The sequence below is a fragment of the Budorcas taxicolor genome, chromosome 10 (assembly GCF_023091745.1).
Source record: "Budorcas taxicolor isolate Tak-1 chromosome 10, Takin1.1, whole genome shotgun sequence".
Lineage (NCBI taxonomy): Eukaryota > Metazoa > Chordata > Mammalia > Artiodactyla > Bovidae > Budorcas > Budorcas taxicolor.
Genome location: NC_068919.1, coordinates 74,591,167 through 74,611,332, shown reverse-complemented (window position 1 = coordinate 74,611,332; position 20,166 = coordinate 74,591,167). Strand labels below are relative to the sequence as shown.

At 47.6% G+C, this 20,166-nt stretch overlaps 1 protein-coding gene across 1 annotated transcript in view; it reads right to left on the bottom strand.

Annotated features, from left to right (window-relative positions):
* Nucleotides 1-225: 225 nt before the first annotated feature.
* SYNE2 (spectrin repeat containing nuclear envelope protein 2) overlaps nucleotides 226-20,166 on the bottom strand; it is a 270,474-nt gene continuing 250,533 nt past the window's right edge. The window contains exons 100-115 of the mRNA XM_052647219.1: nucleotides 17,620-17,807; nucleotides 16,940-17,090; nucleotides 16,378-16,560; nucleotides 14,804-14,941; nucleotides 13,790-13,984; nucleotides 11,925-12,207; nucleotides 11,365-11,433; nucleotides 10,320-10,459; nucleotides 7,360-7,474; nucleotides 6,436-6,638; nucleotides 5,217-5,417; nucleotides 4,134-4,262; nucleotides 2,945-3,136; nucleotides 2,137-2,220; nucleotides 1,589-1,635; nucleotides 226-1,261 (exon numbers count right to left, since the gene is read on the bottom strand). Coding sequence (XP_052503179.1) covers nucleotides 1,039-1,261; nucleotides 1,589-1,635; nucleotides 2,137-2,220; nucleotides 2,945-3,136; nucleotides 4,134-4,262; nucleotides 5,217-5,417; nucleotides 6,436-6,638; nucleotides 7,360-7,474; nucleotides 10,320-10,459; nucleotides 11,365-11,433; nucleotides 11,925-12,207; nucleotides 13,790-13,984; nucleotides 14,804-14,941; nucleotides 16,378-16,560; nucleotides 16,940-17,090; nucleotides 17,620-17,807 — 2,541 coding nt within the window. The 3' untranslated portion in view covers nucleotides 226-1,038. The remainder of the gene's footprint in view (nucleotides 1,262-1,588; nucleotides 1,636-2,136; nucleotides 2,221-2,944; nucleotides 3,137-4,133; nucleotides 4,263-5,216; nucleotides 5,418-6,435; nucleotides 6,639-7,359; nucleotides 7,475-10,319; nucleotides 10,460-11,364; nucleotides 11,434-11,924; nucleotides 12,208-13,789; nucleotides 13,985-14,803; nucleotides 14,942-16,377; nucleotides 16,561-16,939; nucleotides 17,091-17,619; nucleotides 17,808-20,166) is intronic.

Here is a 20,166-nt window from a genome sequence, read left to right as displayed (position 1 = left end):
GGGATAAAAAATCTGAGTGAAATGATCCTTTCACATCCAGCTTGTGCTGCCCTCATCACCCCTACAAAACAGTAGAATATAAATCTTAGCTCAAAAATAGTAAAACACATAAATCCCCTCAAATATTTTTAAAATAATTTTTGCTCTATGGAGGATTACGCATGACATTTAATGGCTTTGTAAATATAATCCGCTATGACGAAGGTATGGCTTTTTGTTTTGTTTTAATGAGAAACATCTGAGTTGTACATACCACAAACAGCTTCAAGTTTCTGCACCAGTCCCCCATGGTCAAACAATTAAAACCTGAAGCATCACTTTTAAGTGTGAAAAAGTCTTATAAAATTAACTTACAAAAATGTCCCTATCAAGTCCGTGGTTTGGCATTTACTGTACATTAGTCAAAAAAGCTCAAGCTAAAATTTGTTTTAAAAAAATCAAAGTTTACATTATTCATACAGATTCTGCATTGTTAAAAAATATGCACAAATAACCACATCCATGCAATATAATTTCTTTAAAAATTTAAAGCAGTATAAAGAGCAGACCTAAGTACTGAACAGATCATTTTGGTTTTATAACCTGTAGCTCAAGATTGCTGCTGATGGAAGTAAAATTAATTCTAAACAAACATCTTAAATATGATTGTTTCAATCAGTCAGCCAAGGGTGTGTGAGTTTCTGAACCATTTCAAGGTGGAATCTGCTTGTTTCTGTAATATATATACTATGTGATGAATACTACTGTTCACTGACCGTATTCACTACGTTTTAATTATGTGGTTTGACAAATCAGAATTCACAAAGTGCTTGGCTCTTCAGGAAACTGCTGTTTCCAAAGATCCCGAATCCAATCAATTGAGCTTTGCCAAACTGCCCGGAGTGACTGCTGCCCAGGGTCCCGAGAGAGCTCTCCCAAGTCAAGCCCAGAGGGAGACATCCACAGCTGGTGGCCCTTGGACCAATGCTCAGCATCACTCACAGGTTGGACACCAAGTCAACAGGCTGGCGGCGTGGCACTGCGGGCCAGGCCGAGCCTCTATGTCGGAGGTGGCCCGTTGGTATACCGCAGCATGGGGTAGAAGGACCTGGCAAAGTTGTTAGCCTGAGTGCAGCTGTAGTCCTCTTCGGAGGAAGGCAGCAGGCAGGCCAGGAACAGCAGCAGCAGCAGGAGCAGCTGGAGGGGCAGCGCCGCCCTGATCACCCGAGAAAGGAAGGAGCGCTGGGGCTTGGAGCTCTCGGGGGCAGCGGGATCGGGCACCCTGGCAACAGAGGAGGTGAGAGCTGACTGGGAGTTTCTGGAGACTTCCCATCACTTGAGCCCCTGCCTGTGTCAAGACCTGGCTAAGACTCCATGTTCCCAAGGCAGGGGGCCTGGGTTTGACCCCTGGTCAGGGGACTAGAGCCAGCATGCTGCAATTGAAAGATTCCAAGTTCCGAAACTAGGAGCCAGTACGGAAGAGAAACCTAGCTCTACCCCTTCTAAATGTAGAAAGCAGTTCTTACAAAGACCTTGAGAGAGGCACTGGCAAGCCTGCTGGGGGAGAGTTTAGGGCAGGAACCCACTGCTGTTGCTGTGATGCTGTTACCTGCTGGCGGGCTTGTTCTTCTCTTTTGTAGTTTTCTCTGCTTCGAACTGCTGGATAAAAATAATCCAATTAGTAAATGGAAGATAATTTAGTTCTGTGAATGATAAAACATTCTTTCTTCTTAAGTTATACATGTTTCTTAGGTTGTCCTCCTGCCAAGCTTTTGAGACTAGAGTAATATGTTCGAGATTACACTCTGAGGCAAGAAAATATTGGGTTAAACTAGCAAGAGTAGCACTTTTCCAGCCTGTTGAGCTGTTGCTGATGGAGAGATCAAGAAGCCCCTTCAGCAGTGCCCAGAGGGCTGCCAACTTCCACAATCCCAGGGAAGAGTACTGAGCACAGAGAACAGCTTTTCAGTCAGGTCTTTCAAAGTTTTCTTTTTTCCACTCAAATCTCTGGAGTAAGCCACTCCACTGATCAGCAGATTGAAGCAGAAATCTGCACTATGGTGACATACTGGAAGGGGGCTTGGAGGTCCAAGTCCCTGTCATTTCAGTAACTTTCAATAGTAACTAGTGTGGTTCCCCTGAGAAAGGGGCTCTCACCTTGGCTTGGGGAGCTGGTGCAGATGCTGCTAGAGGCTCTCCGTGGTCTACCTCATCCACACTGGGCAGAGGTGAGTCTGGGTTCTGAAATCCACACAAGAGTTCAGGGGAACGGAAGGCTCTGAAAAGTCTCAAGAGCACAGAACCTGCTTCCTATGGTTTCTTCACGGTACCGCTTACCCCTCCCCGACTCTGATCTTTCTAGAAAGAGAGGCTCTTCTAGTGTACTCACTCCCCGCTTCTAAAATGGCCTTTCTTAAGACTAGAGGGACTGTAAACAAGGTGAGGCCAGTCACATGCATTAAAAACCCACAGCCTCCATGAGCAGGAAAGACAGCTGGACACGTGGTGTAATAGCGTGGCCACGTGATCTGGGCTGCACAGGAGGAGAGGTGTACTCTGGGATGTAGGGGAGGGGCTGCTCTACATCCGGTGAGTCACCTGTTCTGGGCTGAATCACAGTTTAGAGAAGAAGGTAGACAAATCAGAGTGGTCAGAAGACAGCGACCAGAACAGTGAGAGGACCAGGACAGTGAGAGGACCAGGAACTGGCACGTGAGACAAGCGAGGGCATGAAGGCAGAAATGATGCAGGGACTTGGCTTGTTTTCCACATGCTCCCCAGCCACACTGATGGGTGCTGCTGTTACCTCATTATAGATGACAAAATGACTTTAAAGAGCTTTCATAACTTGTTCACACGGCAGAGAAGGGCAGGGCTCCTCCCTCCCCTAGCAGGGCCGTAACGTAGCTTTTCCGTTTGCATCTAACAGGACAATTTCATATTTAAGAGCAACAAGGGGACTCACCTGGCTTCGCTGCAAGGACACTAAGTCTTGGGACACTTGCTCAAGTAACTGTTTGAGTTTCTTTTCGATAACATGGACCTTCTCTTCAGCCTCAATGTAGTCTTCTCCATGCCCCTTGATAAGCAGGGTGCTGGAAATCTCTTGTAAGGCGTTTACTTGAGGCTGACGTTCCACTAGCTCCTTTTCCAGTTGCTAGGAATAAAAAAGTGTGTAAAACAGTTGCTCATCAAAAGGGAAGCGAGTGTGGCTGGAAGCAGCTTTCTCAGTGCCGGGGAAGTTCCGGGATGGATGGTGGCTGGTGCTCATCCAGAACACCCCCTTCTCCTATTTGCTGGTCCCCAAGCCTGGCATCATCTAGACAGGAATGGAGTGTGAGCAACTTGCTATTTTTTCAAATTCCTTGTCATTCTGGAGATGTGATGTGGGGAAATTAGAGGAAATGGGAAGACTAGGCCCTCATCCAGTAATGGCAGGAAGTCGAGAGAAAATCTAAAGTGGATAAATTGAGAGAGCGCAGCTTATGGTTAGAAAGAGAGGGAGCAAGTGAATCTGTTTGTATTGTCTTGCTCGATGTCTAAAGTGGTAGCCACTAGACAATATGTGTCTACTTAAAGCAATTAAAAGTCCACTGCTCTGGAGAGTGGGGCTTTACAAAGATTTTAATACAAAAAATATTTTTTAAACAGTGATCAGCATTTCGATTAAATTTAAAATATTAAACCACATATAAATACATGGATAAAAATGTCACCCTGAGTGCAAGTGAGAATATATGGGTCTCATCTTCACTTGTTGGTGAAATATACACAAACACAACTATCCCCCAGGAAAAAGACTGTGTGTGGATATAGAAAATTCAGAGAGCTCACCAGGGCTGTAGGGCAACCAAACACCGTATTTCTTCCCAAATGAGCTCTATTCACAAGAGAGAAAGACTTTAAACGGACTTAAGGTTCCCAGGATATTGCTAAATGCCTACAGCCCCAGTTCTAAAGCAGTTTTGACTTCCTGCTCCGGACCACGGCGCTTCACCCTTGCGTTCATCCCACTTCAGCGGAGGGATGCCAACCTGGAACATGAGGGCAGAACACCAGTGGACAGTGTTTCCAGAAATGCCAGGTGAGGCCACTAGGTACTGAGGTCCTGCACAGGCCAGTGGTGGCGCAGGGTCCCTGAGGAGGAAACTTACCACGAGTTCTTCCTGACATGCCAGGAGAACCTGGGGGTCTGCCTCCGGGTCAGTGACATGAGCCTTCTGCCGCCGGCTCTCAGCATTCGCTAACCACAGCAGCAGGCTTTGACTCAGCTGGTGAAAGTCCTTAAAAACAACAGACATCAGAGCACTGCCCTTTCTCAGTCTGTGAAGGCAGGTGTGCTGGGAAGCAACTTGCTATTGATAATCCATCAATATCACTTGCTCTTCTGGGTTATATTCAGAGATTAAAAGAGCCAGATTTAAACTAGATGCCAGGGCCCCCCCAAAGGAGGGGAAGCAGGACAGGAGAGCACTTGGCACGTCCCAGGAGGCATGCTAAACTCTGCCAAGTGCAAAGTGTTAGCTGGAAGGTGGGTGTCAGCATGCCCCACACAAATTACTCAATGAATGTGCTGATTCAGTGATCGAGGGAGACCCCTCAACTGAACAGACTATGGCCCAGGGACAGGGCTGCACGTGGGCTCGGTGGTGGGCGCCTGTTCTCTGAGATGGGGCCAGAGCTAACCCGGGCTGGCCATTTACTATGTGTCAGGTGCTGGGACAAGGTTACACATGTAGAGTTGTAGAAAATACCCTGTGAGGTAGGCACTGGAATTATCCCCATTTTTCAGATGAAAAAACCGAGGTCTAGAAGGTTCAGTGCTTTCCCCACAGTCACACAGCTACTAAAGCTACAGAGCTGGGTTAAGCTGCTCCCTGTTCCAGGGCCAGATCTCTTAATCACTCTGCCATCCAGCCTTCTTGGCAAAAGGACAGACATGGTGCAGTGCTGGTGTGACATTTCCAACCTACTGGAACGCTTGCTGGAACCCATATACTATGGGTGGGCCTGGGCGGCAGAGTGGGAAACGCAGAGTGAGCATCAGGTATCTGAGAAGACAGCCGGTGGGCCTCTTGGGAGACAAATGGTAAAGCACATGCTTCTTAAGCACAAGCCATATTTGGCTGTGCCAGAGCCGCCTGACAATGATAAAAATACCTCTTCTCCCACCCACGTGGGCCTGGCTGGGCCCCGGACGAGGCCTTGGGCACTGGCTGGGTGCTGAGTCGGCATACCTGGCACTGCATGAGCGACTGCCGCAAACCCTCTCTCCAGCTCTCCACTGCGCCCAGGGCCGTGTTCCAGCGCAGGGTCAGCTGGCTGACTCTATCTTGGAGTTCTTTGGACTCGGCGCTCTCGCTCTGCAGAAATTCTTTGCTGTTCACGTTGACAGAGACCACTAAGGCCTTGTAGGTGTCAAAGGCTTTCAGTATCTCCTGCCACAGAGGGAAAAGGCTGGGTCAGGCACTCTGAAAACAGTGATGTAGGGTTCATTTTGAACCTCTGTGGGGAACAGATCTTCCAGACAGTCCTCCGAGCTTTGGCCCTGGATCCCAGAGGAGCATGGCTTGTGACTGGCTGACAGGCATCAGGTGAGGGAGCTGCCATACAAGGTCACAACTTGGCTGGCCAGCTGGCCAGGCCCAGGGCGGTGGCCTGTCTCCTGGTGGACCAGCTATACTGGAGGTGTGAATGGACCCCCTGACCTCTATTTGGCTTAATAACATTTCTGGATCAGATTTAAAGTCTTCCAGGTAAAACACATGAAGCTATCCAGCATTTGCCTCTTAGGTATCACAAAAGTGTTATTTCTTAGAATGAATGGTAACCCCTGATCTATCAAGGCACAAAGTAAAACAATAGTACAAATGTGAAGACTGCCTGGATACCCCAAAACTCCTATCCTGGGTCCTCTTAGGAGACCAGGCTCATGTGCAGAGCACCCCCAAAGTGGAGGGCTCAAACCACCCCTCTCCTAGGGCTAGTTCTGGTGGGGCCAGGGCTGACTGTGTGGGTGCCAGCTCCGCTGTAACTCCTGATCTGAGTTACAAATCAGGCTACAGAATTTGTCAGTGGGTAAGCTGTCCTCCTCCCCACTCTCACCACCACCCCCAGTGCTGCCTGCACATAGTTTGGACAGGTATTTCTAAGCTGCCTGCCCACGGCCACTGGTGCCTCCATAAGAGTCTAGGGGTCCCTCTGTAGTCAGATCAGAGCTGCACCTCCCCAGCACTGCTCTGGGCTTTGGGATCCTTTGGAGATGCTCCTCTGAATTAAAATACAAATCTTCATCCGTCTCCTTGCTGGTTACAGAAGTGAAACAGGAAAGACTATTGAGCACACGCTGCGTGCATGCCACCCCCGACGCAGCTAGCAGATGTGACGTGCTCGTACACACAGCTAGTGTTTGCACGTGCATTCTGAAGTCCTCTTTTTTGCCACACTCTCACTCACCTTCAGCTTCTTCACTTGGAGTTCCATTTCCTGCATATCAGAGGGAGGTTCTGCCAGCTTTAATGTCTCCAGCTCTGCTCCAGTTTTTTCCAGCCAAGGGGTGATGTTGCTGATATCAGAGTTCAGCTTCTGCAGGCTTTGTTTTTTCCTGAGCTTATTGTGAAGTTCTTGTGCTTGGATCAGTTCCCATCTGTCAAAGGCACCTGGAATAAAAAAGCCGCCAATAAAAAGAAGCAATAATGTAAACAGATTTCTCTGCTTCCAACTAATTCAGGGTCACGGTGATAAAACCTGGAGGTGATGCTCCTTGCAGGAGGCCCAGGGTTTGGGGGCTAGCACTTCCCCTGAGTGTGGAACAGCACATTTCCTCCGCTCTGGTTCAAGGCCTGTGACAGTGTACTCTCACAGGGCCTGGGACAAGGTGTGGAGTGGCTAAGAGGCCCAACATGTTGCCAAGATGCGATGTGGCCCCATGTTGAACACTCCAGTTCATGATGTATTTAAGATGCTCTGTCCTCCTGTCCATGAGTGATCAGGTCAATGCTATGAACTTGACTTAGTTGAGTCATTACTTTTACGATAAAAGGAGACGCCTGACACACACTTTGATCATCATCTTCATGTCTGATCTTTACACACAAAGTCATGCAGGTGCAAACAGGCCCTTCATCATATGAGGCTCATTTTGTCAATATTTAAAGAATAGTTGTGAAAGTAAAGTGAATAGCCTAGGAACTTGTTCATAAATAAAGTCAGCTGGATCCAAAATAACACTGGCTGCTGTAGGTCAAGTTCAGCAGTTTGGTGAATCAGGTAATTGGTCAGTTCCTAGTTAATGTTCTGTTGAGCAGAGACTTAGAGTAAATGTCCAACCAACCCAAGACATAGTCTCTGCCTCTGAACAACTGCCTGATCTAACTGTACCTGGCTGCTGCCCAGTGAGGGCGGCCAGGTCTTCGTCTTCCTGCTGTGCACTGCCAGTCAGAATCCCTGGATCTTCCTTGCCACCTTCAGTCCCTGGAGACAACAGCAGTTTTACCTAGAATGAGACAATTTTTACATTACCATCTATAAACTTTAAAGGCTGTCTGAAGACTGTCTTGGTTCATATTAACAGGTAAGAAATGAAGATACAGGAGCCCTTTCCTTCAAAGGGTAACTTGTTGGTAATACAGAGGCACTTAAGTGTATGGGTAGCATTTGTAAGGAGCAGAACTGATGGCAAAAGTAAAGTCTCATCAAAGGCCCAGGGAGGGGGAAGCAGGTGAGAGGTCAGTGTTGGGAACAGAATGGCCTGATTTAATGTGAGGCTTCCTAATGCTCCCCTACTGAACTGTGCAAAAAGACCAAACAATTGTTGAGCCTACCAGACTGTACTGTGTTAGCACTTTTACATTTGCACAGTTTTTTTTTTTTTTACAAAATTTTCATTATCCCTCCCAGTCGCTCTGTAGAACTGGTTGGCATTATCATCACCAGGAATTGGAAGCAGAGCACAAATTTGCCAACTAGGGCCCTTCGTGACAAACCTTTACCTTTCACTACACACACCAACTCTTCTGTTATTACAGAGCTGATTGCGCTGCTACCTCAGGCCTTCCCCAAAATAAACGTATCTTTCTTAGAAAAGTCATTTTTTTTGGATTGTGTCCATATGGTCTATTTGTGTGGAATGAAAGGAAAAAAAAAAAAGCCAAAAACCCCTCAGATTTGTGGTTGCAGACATATCCAAAAAGGGTTGAGCTTTTGAAAGTGAGCAGGAAAGAACACAAGCATAGTCACCTGCAGAGGCCATACCACATGCCCTGGGTGTAAAACAAAAAGTGAGGTGCGGGGGTCTCTCCCTGGGGCCATCGGGTCTTACTGTGCACCACAAAGGGACAGAGTTAAAATGCTAACTGCTTGCTGAAGGGTTTCTGAGTTGGGTACGGACAACCCATTATCAAATGACTAGGCTCTGACCATGTTTAGGCAGAATCTTCTCTGCTGTCTAGCAACATTCACTCCTACATGCAGAGGGGACTTTGAGATGAATCTAGTGATGCTCACCTCACTTTTGGGTTCTCTAAGAGATGACACTAAAAATGTATGAGACGTTTTAATTTCGACTTGCTGGTACTGAGAGTGATCTGGGGCCAACATTAAATCCTAGGCTTGGCTGGCCCCCAACAGCTGTGTAACCAGAGCGTGGCAAGGACTTACGTTGCCTGAGGAACTTGTAACCAAGAAGAAACAGTCACCGGTAGAACAACAAGAACAACAAACCGTATACCGTAGTGATAATAATGCTGGTGGCCACTTCTGAGGGCCTTATTTATATTTTCATACACATTAATCCTAGCAACAATTATGTAAGGTAGATTTTTGGTTTTAAATGAATTTTTATTGGAGTATAGTTCCTTACAGTGTTTTGCCAATTTCTGCTACATAGAAAAGTGAATCAGCTGTATGTACACATATATCCCCTCTTTTTTGGATTTCCTTCCCATTTAGATCACCACAGAGTCCTGAGGAGAGTTTCTTGTGCTATACAGTAGGTTTTCATTATTTATCTATTTTATGCATGGTGGCTTCCCTGCTGGCTCAGACGGTAAAGAATCTGCCTGCAGTGCAGGAGACTGGGTTGGATCTCTGGCTTGGGAAGATCCCCTGGAGGTGGAAATGGCTACCCACCCCAGTATTCTTGCCTGGAGACTCCCATGGGCAGAAGAACCTGGTGGGCTACAGTCCATGAGGTTGCAAAGAGTTGGACACGACGGAGCGATTAACACACACATGGTAGTGTGTATATGTCAAGCTCAATCTCCCAGTTCATCCTATTCCCTCTTTTCCCCTTGGTGTCCATATCTTTGTTCTCTTATGCCTGTGTTTCTATTTTTTCTTTGAAAAAAAGATCTATACCATTTTTCTAGATTCCACATATATACGATATTATATGATATTTGATTTCCTTTTCTGACTTTATGTAAGGCAGGTTTATCTTCAGGTAAGGAAGGCTTACAGAGGTAAGTTTAAGTGTTTACAGCCCTAGGGCAATTTCCTCATAGGGCTGGGAATCAAACCCAGGTCTACTATTTGTTGTTCAGTCCCTCAGTTGTCCCCATGGACTGCAGCACGCCAGGCTTCCCTGTCCTTCATGATCTCCCAGAGTTTGCTCAAACTTATGTCCACTGAGTCAATGATGCCATCCACCAGCTCATCCTCTGTCTATAGGAAGTCACAATTTTTTGACTAGAATGTATGTGCTGTGCTTAGTCACTCAGTTGTGTTCAACTCTTTGCGACCCCATGGACTAGCCCGCCAGGTTCCTCTGTCAAGGCAAGAATACTAGAGTGGATTGCCATGCCCTCCTCCAGGGGATCTTCCCAACCCTGGGATTGAACCAGGTCTCCTGAATTGCAGGCGGATTCTTTATCAACTGAGCCACCAGGGAAGCCCAAGAATACTGGAGTGGGTAGCCTATCCCTTCTCCAGGGGATCTTCCCAGCCCAGGAATTGAACAGGGTCTCCTGTGTTGCAGGTGGATTCTTTACCAGCTGACCTACCATAGTCAAGGTGAATATATCAAAGGTTTGGGAGCTCAGGAACAGCTCAGGAAGGCCACCACTTTGCTTCTCTGCTGTTTACACAGATGACTGACTCAACAGTAATAAGCACGGTCATCCTATGTCAGCACTCAAAGATGGTGTTTGGCCAGACACCCATCTCTAAGTCTAGTCAGTTGTGCCAGAGTCCTTGTGAAGTATGTCACCATGGGAAAACCAACCCCAAATATGCCTGGCAGGTGAGCACATGCAGTATATACCAAAATCTCTCTCTCTTTAAAAAAGTTTTAACTGTAACTCATGGACATGGCTTATACTCTCAGTGGGGTCAAGACTTACATAGGCTGGTTTATAAGGGGTGCTGGAATCAGAGGGGATGGGTTGAACACTCCTGTCACCTCCCATTTGTTTGTAGCGACGCTTGGGACAGGAAGGACTGTCAGGAACATGCCATGAGGGGCCTTCAGAAATGGATTTGCCTGCAACAGAAGAATGGCAAGTGACGGTCCATTCTCTCCAACCAAAGGATTCATATTTAGTTACACAAAGAAAGGTCATGGGTAATGTGGCATCAGGTTATAGTATAATATGAGTTCTGCAGCTTTCCTTGCAAAGCATGCATGTTTGCAAAATGTCAGTATGTCCCAGAAGGGGATGAAATGAGACTCATGCAACTGAGCAACACTGGGCCTTCACTAGGTGGGTTCACGATGGAGCACAACAAACGTGATCTGCTGTGAGATGAATGGCCTTTTGGAGCCGGGGGCCCTAGCGGCAGGGGCGCTGGCAGCAAGGCTGGGTCTGGGGGCCGAGAGAACTGAAGCTCTCTCAAGAGTGCGAGGAAGAGTGAACATCAGGGTAGATTCAAGGACCCCAGGGGCGCTCGTGGCTCTAGCCAACTGCTGCAGGGGGGGATGGGGCAGGGAAGGAAGAACAGAGCTGAAAGTCAGGGAGACGAAGGTGTCTTCTCCTGTGGCAAAGGCAGTGGTACCCTCAGCCCCCACTCCCCACCCTCTTCCCAGGAAATCACCAAAAGCAAGGTAGTAGTTCCAAACCAAGCCACCCTGAAGAAAGCTTGGCCCGTGCCAAAGGACTTGAGTTAGGTGGAGAGAAAAATTTAAAAAGGCACCGTGAAGAACTCCCTTCCGCATGGGCCTGAGGGGCAGGAGAAGGATGGTGTGGAGACTGCTCTGGTCTGGAGGGTTTTGCATGGAGCACGAAGCTATGTGTGAGTATGGCAGTGCGAATACACCATGACGAAGGACCAAGGCGCATGGTGTCCACAGAAGGCAGAGGTCAGACATGACATGGGAGCGAGGTTTAGGATGCCGTGCGTGCCACAGGACGCTGCCATGTTGAGACACATGCATGGGCAGGGGCCTACCAGAAGACGCTTTCAAAGTTTTTGTGGTCATGTTAAGATATGCCTCAGGATTTTCAAGGATTTCTATATCTGAAAAAGAACAATGTCATTTTCCTCACTGCAGGCGCTGTAGACGAATGTCCAAGTATTAAAACAGTAGAAACATTGTCACCTGGGAGGAGAAAAGTAACTATCCTTCATCTGTTTTATTTAAAAGATTTTAAAAAACAGGATTTTTTTTTTTTTCAGCCAACTCCTAACCATCCAAAGTAGTGGTGGGGGAGAGGAACTGCATAGAAAGGACAGAGACAATCCCTGATAACTCTGCAAAACTCAACTGAGAAGTCCACTGATGAGCCTCCAATATCCAGAGCCATCATCAAACAGCCTTCACATCCCAATGTGGATTTTATTTTTCCTCATTCCATCAGTAATAGGAACAAGCCAGCTCTCAGGGTCAGAGGTGGGCAGGACAGACACAGGAAGCCACAGGATGTCTGGTCAACCACAGGCTGCACTCTGACTACCAAGAGCTGGGCGTGTGGCTTGGGCACTAAGAACTTGGCCGCCTGGGTCCATACCTGACAGTGCACTGTAGTACGGGCCCTCCTCGTCTTCCTCATGAGAGGAGGAGCCCCCCACATCGCCTGTGTGGTCCCACTCCAGTGGGATGGAGTCCACGCTGACAGGGGTCTCACAGCCAGAGCGCTCAGGCCCCAGCGCTGGGGGCACCAGTTGACAAAGGGACTGTGGGGATGAGGGCTCCTCACTTGCTCCCCTTTTACGCCAAGAGTCGTCTCGGATCTCTCTGGGGTCTTCCACGTCTGTCTCGTTCTCAGAGGCCTCCTTTTCATCTTCCAAGCCCTAGAACAGGGGTGTCCAGTTTTTAGAATTAACCAAATCATAGCCTGTTGCCATAATGAGGAATGTTAGCAGCTAAGTCTGCCCAACTAGCAGCTCCTGAGAATGGCCACCACCAGTGTTTCTGAGGAGACTTTGAAAAGAATCAGGTCCCCAGGCCCTGTCTATGGTTATTCCAATTTAGAGTATCAAGTGTGGGACCCAGAATCCATAGTTTCCAAAACTCTACCTTCTTTCCTTGGAAAACTGGAAACTTGATCATTTAAGTTAAATATCTTTATATAAAAGATAAGTAAACGGAGGACAAAGTTTCACTGATGGTTAATGGTAGGTTCATCTAAGAATCAGAAAATTAAAAAACAATTTTAAAGGCCATTAGCATGTTCTAAAAGGAAATTCACAACATCATGAACCAGGCTCTTCTTATCCCCCAATCTTACTGTTCCAAATACAGAATTTTATTCCCCTATGTTACAATTACTTTAAGAAAAATGGTTCTATATGGTTATGCTATAAAATGAAGGAATTGAGGGTAATTTTTAAAGAAGTTGGAGACATAAAGATAGAAAAGGTGGCCATCGTGTTGGTCAGTGGTCACCAGCGAAACTTCTGGCAGAGGCAGTGAACTGTACATAATGGCCTTGACTCCACTTGAACGTCCCAGAGGCGCCTCTCTCCAGGGAAACATCACAACTTTTTTGGAAAGCTGGTGCTTTTGGTGCTCAAAGGTGAGAATAAAGCACTAGAAAGGCACAAATATTAAGATAGAGGAAAAAGCCGATACATCACCAAGTTATTGCCAGAAGCAAAACCAGGACAGCTATCATCATATCCTGGGGGTACGGACACAGGCCAGAGAAGCTCTGTGCTGAGGAACCCGTGGGAGACAGGTAAGAGGAGCAAGAACTTGCAGGAGGGCCATCCTTTCCACTGGGAAATAGCAGCTCCTCAGTAAGTATGGTTCTATATTAGTAAGAGTGGAAAGAACATTTTTCAACTCAGCTTCTTAAAGCAGACTCGCAGACACAGAGTACTGAGGTTACTAGTGAGGAGAGGGTAGTGCAGACGGCAACATCGGGGTAGGGGGAGTACGAGGCACAAACCATTAGGTAAAAACAAGCTTCAAGGATACACTGTACAACACGGGAACACAGCCAATATTTTATAATAACTATAAATGGAGTATAACTTTGAAACACTGTGGATCACTATACCATACACCTGTGACATATAATATTGTACAGCAACTATACTTTAATAAAACAAAAACACAGGTTTTTTTAAAAAAAACAAAAAACAAAAAACAAATTACTGTTAGCCATAACATGGTAAGTTTCCCAGTCTTTAAAAGTGGAGTCAAGGAACTTCCAAGGTGGTCCAGTGGCTAAGACTCCACGCTCTTGCTGCAGGGGGCCCGGGGCTTGATCCCTGGGGTTAGGGAACTAGATCCCACATGCTGCAATTAAAGAGCCTGTGTGCCCATCTCAGATCCAGTGTGGCCAAATAAATAAGTATTAAAAAAGTGGAGTCAAATATCAGCTTTGGGTGGCCCAGAAGCGCCCTGTGGGAGGAGCGGTCCCCTTACCGGCGCATGGGAGGTGAGCCTCCGGTGGAACCGGGAGACCCTGCCAAACACTTCCTGGCAGTAGCGGTGCAGCTCCTCCAGCTCGTCCTCAATCAGCACGGCGTCCAGGGGCTCGCTCTTTTGAATGAGCTGCTCCCCAAAAACGATGAGCTGATCAATCTTGTTGGTATTTAACGTAATTTCCTGCTGGAAACCCTGTTTAGAGGATGAAGAAGAAAGGATTTCAAACTCTAGCTCCATCAATTTTGAACTAAGTGACTATAATGAGTTAAGAATTTTAAATGATCATACACGTTTTTTCTTCCCCCTTTTGGGCACTGACATTTCCAATTAAAATAATTCTAAAGGTCTGGCACAAATGGACATTTACTGCTTTTGGATGTGAGAAGTATCTGTTCCTGGTCTTACTGTTTCTTTTTTATTAACTTATTTATATTTTTATTGGAGTATAGTCGCTTTACAATGTTGTATTAGTTTCCACTGCACAGCAAAGTGAATCGGTTATATGTTTACACATATCCCCTCTTTTTTGGGTTTCCTTCCCGTTTAGGTCACCACAGGGCACTGAGTGGAGTTCCCTGTGCTAGACAGTAGGATCTCATTAGTTATCGATTTTATACATAGTATCAACAGTGTATGTATGTCAATCCCAATCTCCCAGTCCATCCCATGCTCTTGAGAGAGAGTTTCATCCTGCTACAGCCCACAGGTGTACTCAGACTTGAGTGCTGGAGAAACAGCATCTTATGAATGAAGTTCTCTTTGGAACCTCAAGAGTGTTCTCCCCTTGGATGATTATAAATGACAAAGAGAATGAAGGGCCTCGTTCCAATGACCCCTGGACTGTAAGGAATGGTATCCTTGCTCGTGATAACCTGGCAGGACACAGGTGGATGGGGTCTGGCTGTTCTGGCAGCTCTGGAATCTGCTCTCAGGGTGTCAGGTGGAGTTTGTTCTTGGCCAGCTCTCCACAGGGTGCACTCTATGGGGAGGAGCCAGGGAAGCAGGCCTTACATTCAGCTGGCGCATCTTGTCGTCAGCATCACTCTCTGAGAAGTGTTCCACGTTGGTCAGCTGTAGGTCCATCTCTGTGAGCCACACCAGGATGCTCTCCCTGGTTCCCTCAAATTCCTCCCTTTGGTTGGTGAAATGCTACAAAAGGGGGAGAAGGTCACATTTGTGTTGATGGCAGAACAGGAGTTCAGGCAGACAGCAAGGTCACTTTCAGCACAGGGGAAGGGGAGCCTGGGGTACCCCCAGAGGCCCACTCAGCATGCAAGGGGACCACTGTGGGGTCAGGAGCCTGGGGTCTGGTCCTGGCTATGATACCAACAAGCCCCCTAACTTCTCTGAGTCTCAGTGTCTGCTGGTAAATGAGATGTGGGAATGTCGACCATGATCTCTAAGGTTCTTTCGGCGTTGGAAATTCTACAATTCTCTAGTCTATGTCAGTGATTTTCCTAGTCTGTCCTTTGAGGAGCCACCTTAAAGTCCAGGCCAGGCATTTGCCTATTTCTACCTGTTAGCTTTCTATGGGAACTTTTGCTTGCCAAGGATTTAGTAGCTTCAAGATGGAAAAGTACCCATCTTGGGGTTGAACCTGGACTAGCACCCCATCTGCCTTCACTGATACAATTCCGAGTGTCTTTCCTCAAAGGAAGAAAACCCAGATTTATCACCTCCAATTCAGGAGGCCTCTCGGGTTACCACCTCAGAGACAGGCAGCTGATTCTCAGACAAACACTGTGCCAAGTGAAGGTTTTGGCTGGTCACAGTCAAATTAGCAGGAGATAAAGAAATTAACACAAGGGAGTGTCTGAAAAGCTAGCCAATTTCTTCTCCCTGAGAAGGTTAAAAACACAACAAAACACACACCCAGATTTGCCTTTTCTTAGAATGGCTTTAAGAGCACTCTGCCTTGAGAATAGAATCAAGGATTAAAATTACTTCCTGCAGCCACCACCCACACAGGTCCTATCAATTTACACCTGGACTCACAAAGGGCTGACATATGATGTCTTAGGAGTTACAGAACTCTAAGGTGACTGTTTATACCCCAGAACCAAACCCAACATTTGAGGTTCATCAGTTGCTCTAAAATTCGGAGAACAGTCACTGTCCCCAACCCCCAATACAGAGGGGGCTCTGTCCATCCCCTCACAGTGCAAGAGCCAACAGGACACACGAGCAGATGGGCAAAGTGGGCCTCTTCTGAGATTAAGAGGTACCTTCACCAGACCCAGTGACAAGGCTGCCCCAGACCCTGGGCAGTGTGGGTGTCACCCTTGGGGGTGACAGAAGCTGAAAAAAGCAATGTATTTGGTAACACAAACCCCATAAAGTTTCAAGCCTATTCTGAAGCAAATAACTTCTTTAAAAAAAAATTTGGCGGAGGGGGAGGGCAGCTTTCTTGGCAGCTTTGGGCTTAGACAGAGGGGAAGGCTCTACGGGAAGAATGTTAAGACAGCTTAGGCCTCAAGAGACACCTTCTACCCGCTGCTTTTGTTACAAGCCTGACTGATTTCAAGTATCAGCTTCCCACAACCCCCCAGCATCTACAAATGACCCGGTGACGTAGAGGGGGTTACTCTGAGTCTCCGCAGGATGGCCGTGACCCGCTTCTGGAGGTTGTCCCAGCGCTGGTTGCCCTCATGCACCATCTGCTTCAGTTTGCTGGCCGTGTCGGTGCGGTTCTCGCGGGCCAGCCGCCGGTACTGCTTGTTGATGAGCTCCAGCTGTGTCAGCCTCTCATGGATCTGCCGCTGGAAGGCCTGCAGCACGGTGGGGGGGGGGGCCGTCAGTGCCACAACTCCAGGGTGCCAGGACACCACTTCCAGGCCCCAGGTCACCTGCCTCAAGTGTCCATCCCCAAATGAAAGACACGATTCACTAGCTTCACTCATTCTTTTGATGCTACCAGAGAACAGCCTTTCAAGGTCATGGCTGGGTGGTTGGCATAAAATAGTAATGCCCTGCAAAGCCGCTGGAGCAGCCGATGCAGACTGGGGACTGGGCAGCCCTGCCTAGAGGCAGGAAAGCCTCCCACTCATGGGAAGACCCGGTAGCCATCCCCGAGCCCTGCAAGTCCCCGCTTCTCAGGACCACTGGCTGGAAGGGGTGGTGGGGGCAGGGGAGGGGTTGGGTCTTTACCTCAAACCTCTTCAGCTCCTCTTTGGCAACTGTGTACAACACCTCGGAGGAATTCGGACAGGCTGCTGTCCTCTCAGCGGCCTTGAGCCAGTCCTCAAAGCGGGAGTAATCGTCTAGAAACTTCTGCCACAGCCGCCACGTCTCCTCAATTCTAACAGAAGGAAAGAACTCAATGCAAGCTGCCCATTCCAATCAGAGCTTTCGTACAGCTTCTTGTCCCTTGACCGGTCCCACTTCCAGCCCCGGCCCCATGCATCAGTACTAAATGTCTGGGGGTGGGGGGCGGGGGTGATCCTGCTACCCCTTCCAGGAAATAACCAGAGACATCGCTTCATAGTCAGGACACCCTTCTTCTGGGAACACCGGGCCTCTCCGAACTCCAGCTTCACAGTGGTCACCCAACAGGAGACAGGCGTCTTCCACCACGCAGAGCTGGGACACTCAGTACAGTGTAACCCGTGGTTACACCCACGACACAGCAGAGCCAGGGAGAGACATGACCCTGATCATGCTTTCCTTGAAAGATTTCTTTAGTAAGGACTGGCCACACTACTGAGCCTTCCCCGCCAGCACTCAGCACGTCCCTCAGTGAAGCTAACGGTCACTGTTACATAGGTCAGACGGGAACACGGAGTCGGCGGACCACACTTAAGTCACCCGGGGGGCAGCTCGGCCCTTACTTCATCCGCCGCTCCATGGACATGGCGCAGATGTTCCTCCAGCGCCTGTCCAGGCTCCTGGTGGTCTGCTGGATGGAGTCGCACTCGGTCTCGTTGGCGCAGGCATCCGAGTCATGCAGGAGGACGTCACAGATGTTAAACACAGACTCCACCCCTGCGCTGTGCTGCTCAATGTCTCGCTGCAGGTCCTGCAACAACAGGAGAGGAAGAGGCATCAAAGGACCCCCCTCCTTCCAGCCTAGGCGACACAGTCCTGTGTGCATTTCTACCTGGGACTCCGCAATATAGGCCAAGTCACCTTTGTGCAACCCCTGTGCTACAGCACCTGACAGGAGGCCTAACTGTGGGCAACTGGGGGATGAAGGCGTTGAACTGACCAGGCGAAGGAGGCAAAGGAATGGGGGTCCCCTTCCCTGACAGCCCACCACCCTAGACTTTGGGGTGGCATTTGATCTACTCCACACCATCCAATCTCAAGGGCCTCCAGTTTAGATGTGGCTTTTGGAAGGTCTTCCTTGGAAAACTATCTTGAACAGGACCTAAGACTTCAGCAACACAAACTCTTAACCTTTTATGGGTCACAGGATTCTTAAATCTACCAAGAGTTCTGAGCTATCTTCATACAGTCGACCCCCCAAATTGTGCACACAGTGGCACAGTGCCCACAGCCTCCCCACGAGCACATCCTAGGGCTCCATGGGCCCAAGGGAAGAATCTGGGGCAGAGATTTTGCCCTCTAACTCATGGGGGAGGGGGCGGGGTCTCTGGGGTCTTGTCCCGTGATGGGGAGAGCACTGCTGATTCAGGAAAATGAAGGCTCTCACCAAGAGAAAGCTCATGGTTGCTGGAAAACTTGTTTAAGAATAAACATAGCATTTTCAGTTATCACCCAGGGAGTATAGCTTCTGCACACAAGGGCAGGGCTGGGTGAGGGCGAGGTGAGCAGCCTGTTTGTCTTGTTATTCTAGATGAGTTAGTCCTCTCCTGATGTCCAAACTCTGTGATAACCATCATGTGGCCATGCCACTCATCTGACTACCCAAACTACACTGCGAAACAGACAAAGTTAAATGAATTGCTGGATTCGACAAAAAGTTCCCTGGATTCAACAAAGTTCATTTTAAGAGGGATTATTTTATAAACAGTGTCTACCATTGTCTACAGAAAGGCAGCCTGAAGTTTATTCCAGGTCATCTCAATATTTAAAAATTTTGGAGATTATGACTGGATTACTAGATAGGACTAATGTTTTCCTACTCTTCTTCTGATAAATGCACATTTGTCTCATGCTGTGTCCAGGTGGAAACAAAAGAACAAAATGCCAACACTCAAATCAAGTTTTAAATCAAGCAGTTCTCAACACAGATCCTAACTTATGAACAATGGGTACTTCAAAGTTACATTCAGAAGAAAATGTGTTTTTTTTTTAGTTCGTCACCATATGTCCTATGAAAAGAGACATGCAGGTGATTTTCTTTAAGCTCTGTAGTCTAGGATAAATGTCTGAGATGCTGTAATCGGGGCAGTCATTTTGGGGTCAGTGGAAGACTAGCCTTATTAGGTTTAATAGAATTTCAGATTTAAGAATTCTCACCAGTTCACAGAATTGCTGCAGGCTTCCTTAAAATTTACAGCTATTGATAAGTCCCTTTTAACTGTTTTGCCAAATAAGGAATCTTAATGCTGGTGTTAAATGAATAATACTGACAATTACCTTTCAAAAATGGTACCTGCCCCGGCCTTGCTTGGTAGGATTTGACTGAAAAGCATTGAGAAAGTCTAGTCTATGGATAAACATAAGTGCCATGTATTTTAATAGCCTCTTTGGAGTTACTCTAGCTTCCCTGGTGGCTCAGAGGTTAAAGCATCTGACTCCAATGCAGGAGACCCGGGTTCGATCCCTGGGTGGGGAAGATCCCCTGGAGAAGGAAATGGCAACCCACTCCAGTATTCTTGCCTGGAGAATCTCATGGACAGAGGAGCCTGGTAGGCTACAGTCCAAGGGGTCGCAAAGAGTCAGACATGACTGAGCGACTTCACTTTCTACATTTTCTACTCAGCTTATACTGAATGAAACAGCTAAAGAAAACTGATTAATATAAAGGGTGGATGATGGCAAGAAACGGGCTCTCCGTTGCTTTATAAAAGACCACGAACATCTTGGCAAAAAAGGAGCCCCAAGTTTTTCAAAATTTCCCAAACTTCTAAAACACCACAAAATGGCCAACTGTAGTGTGAACTAGTCATCTTGCAAAGTAGAAAATAAATAGTGGACTCTATTTTAAAACACAAACTGGTGAAGTCCTAGACAAGCGACGTTTTGCAAACTGAGATAATCCCACCCCTAGCACCTGTGGTGAGGCCCCTGGTTTCAAAAGTGTTCAAATGCAGAGATAAATCTAACTTAAGAAACATCCTAAAACCACGCGAAAGACTGTTGCCAACAATTCTGGAAACATGGGCGCCTGTTTGCTTTGTGTTTCTGTTCCTGAGCAGGTGGCACAGAGCACTAGAGCTGGAAGAGGGCTAAGGGAGACAGGGGAGGCA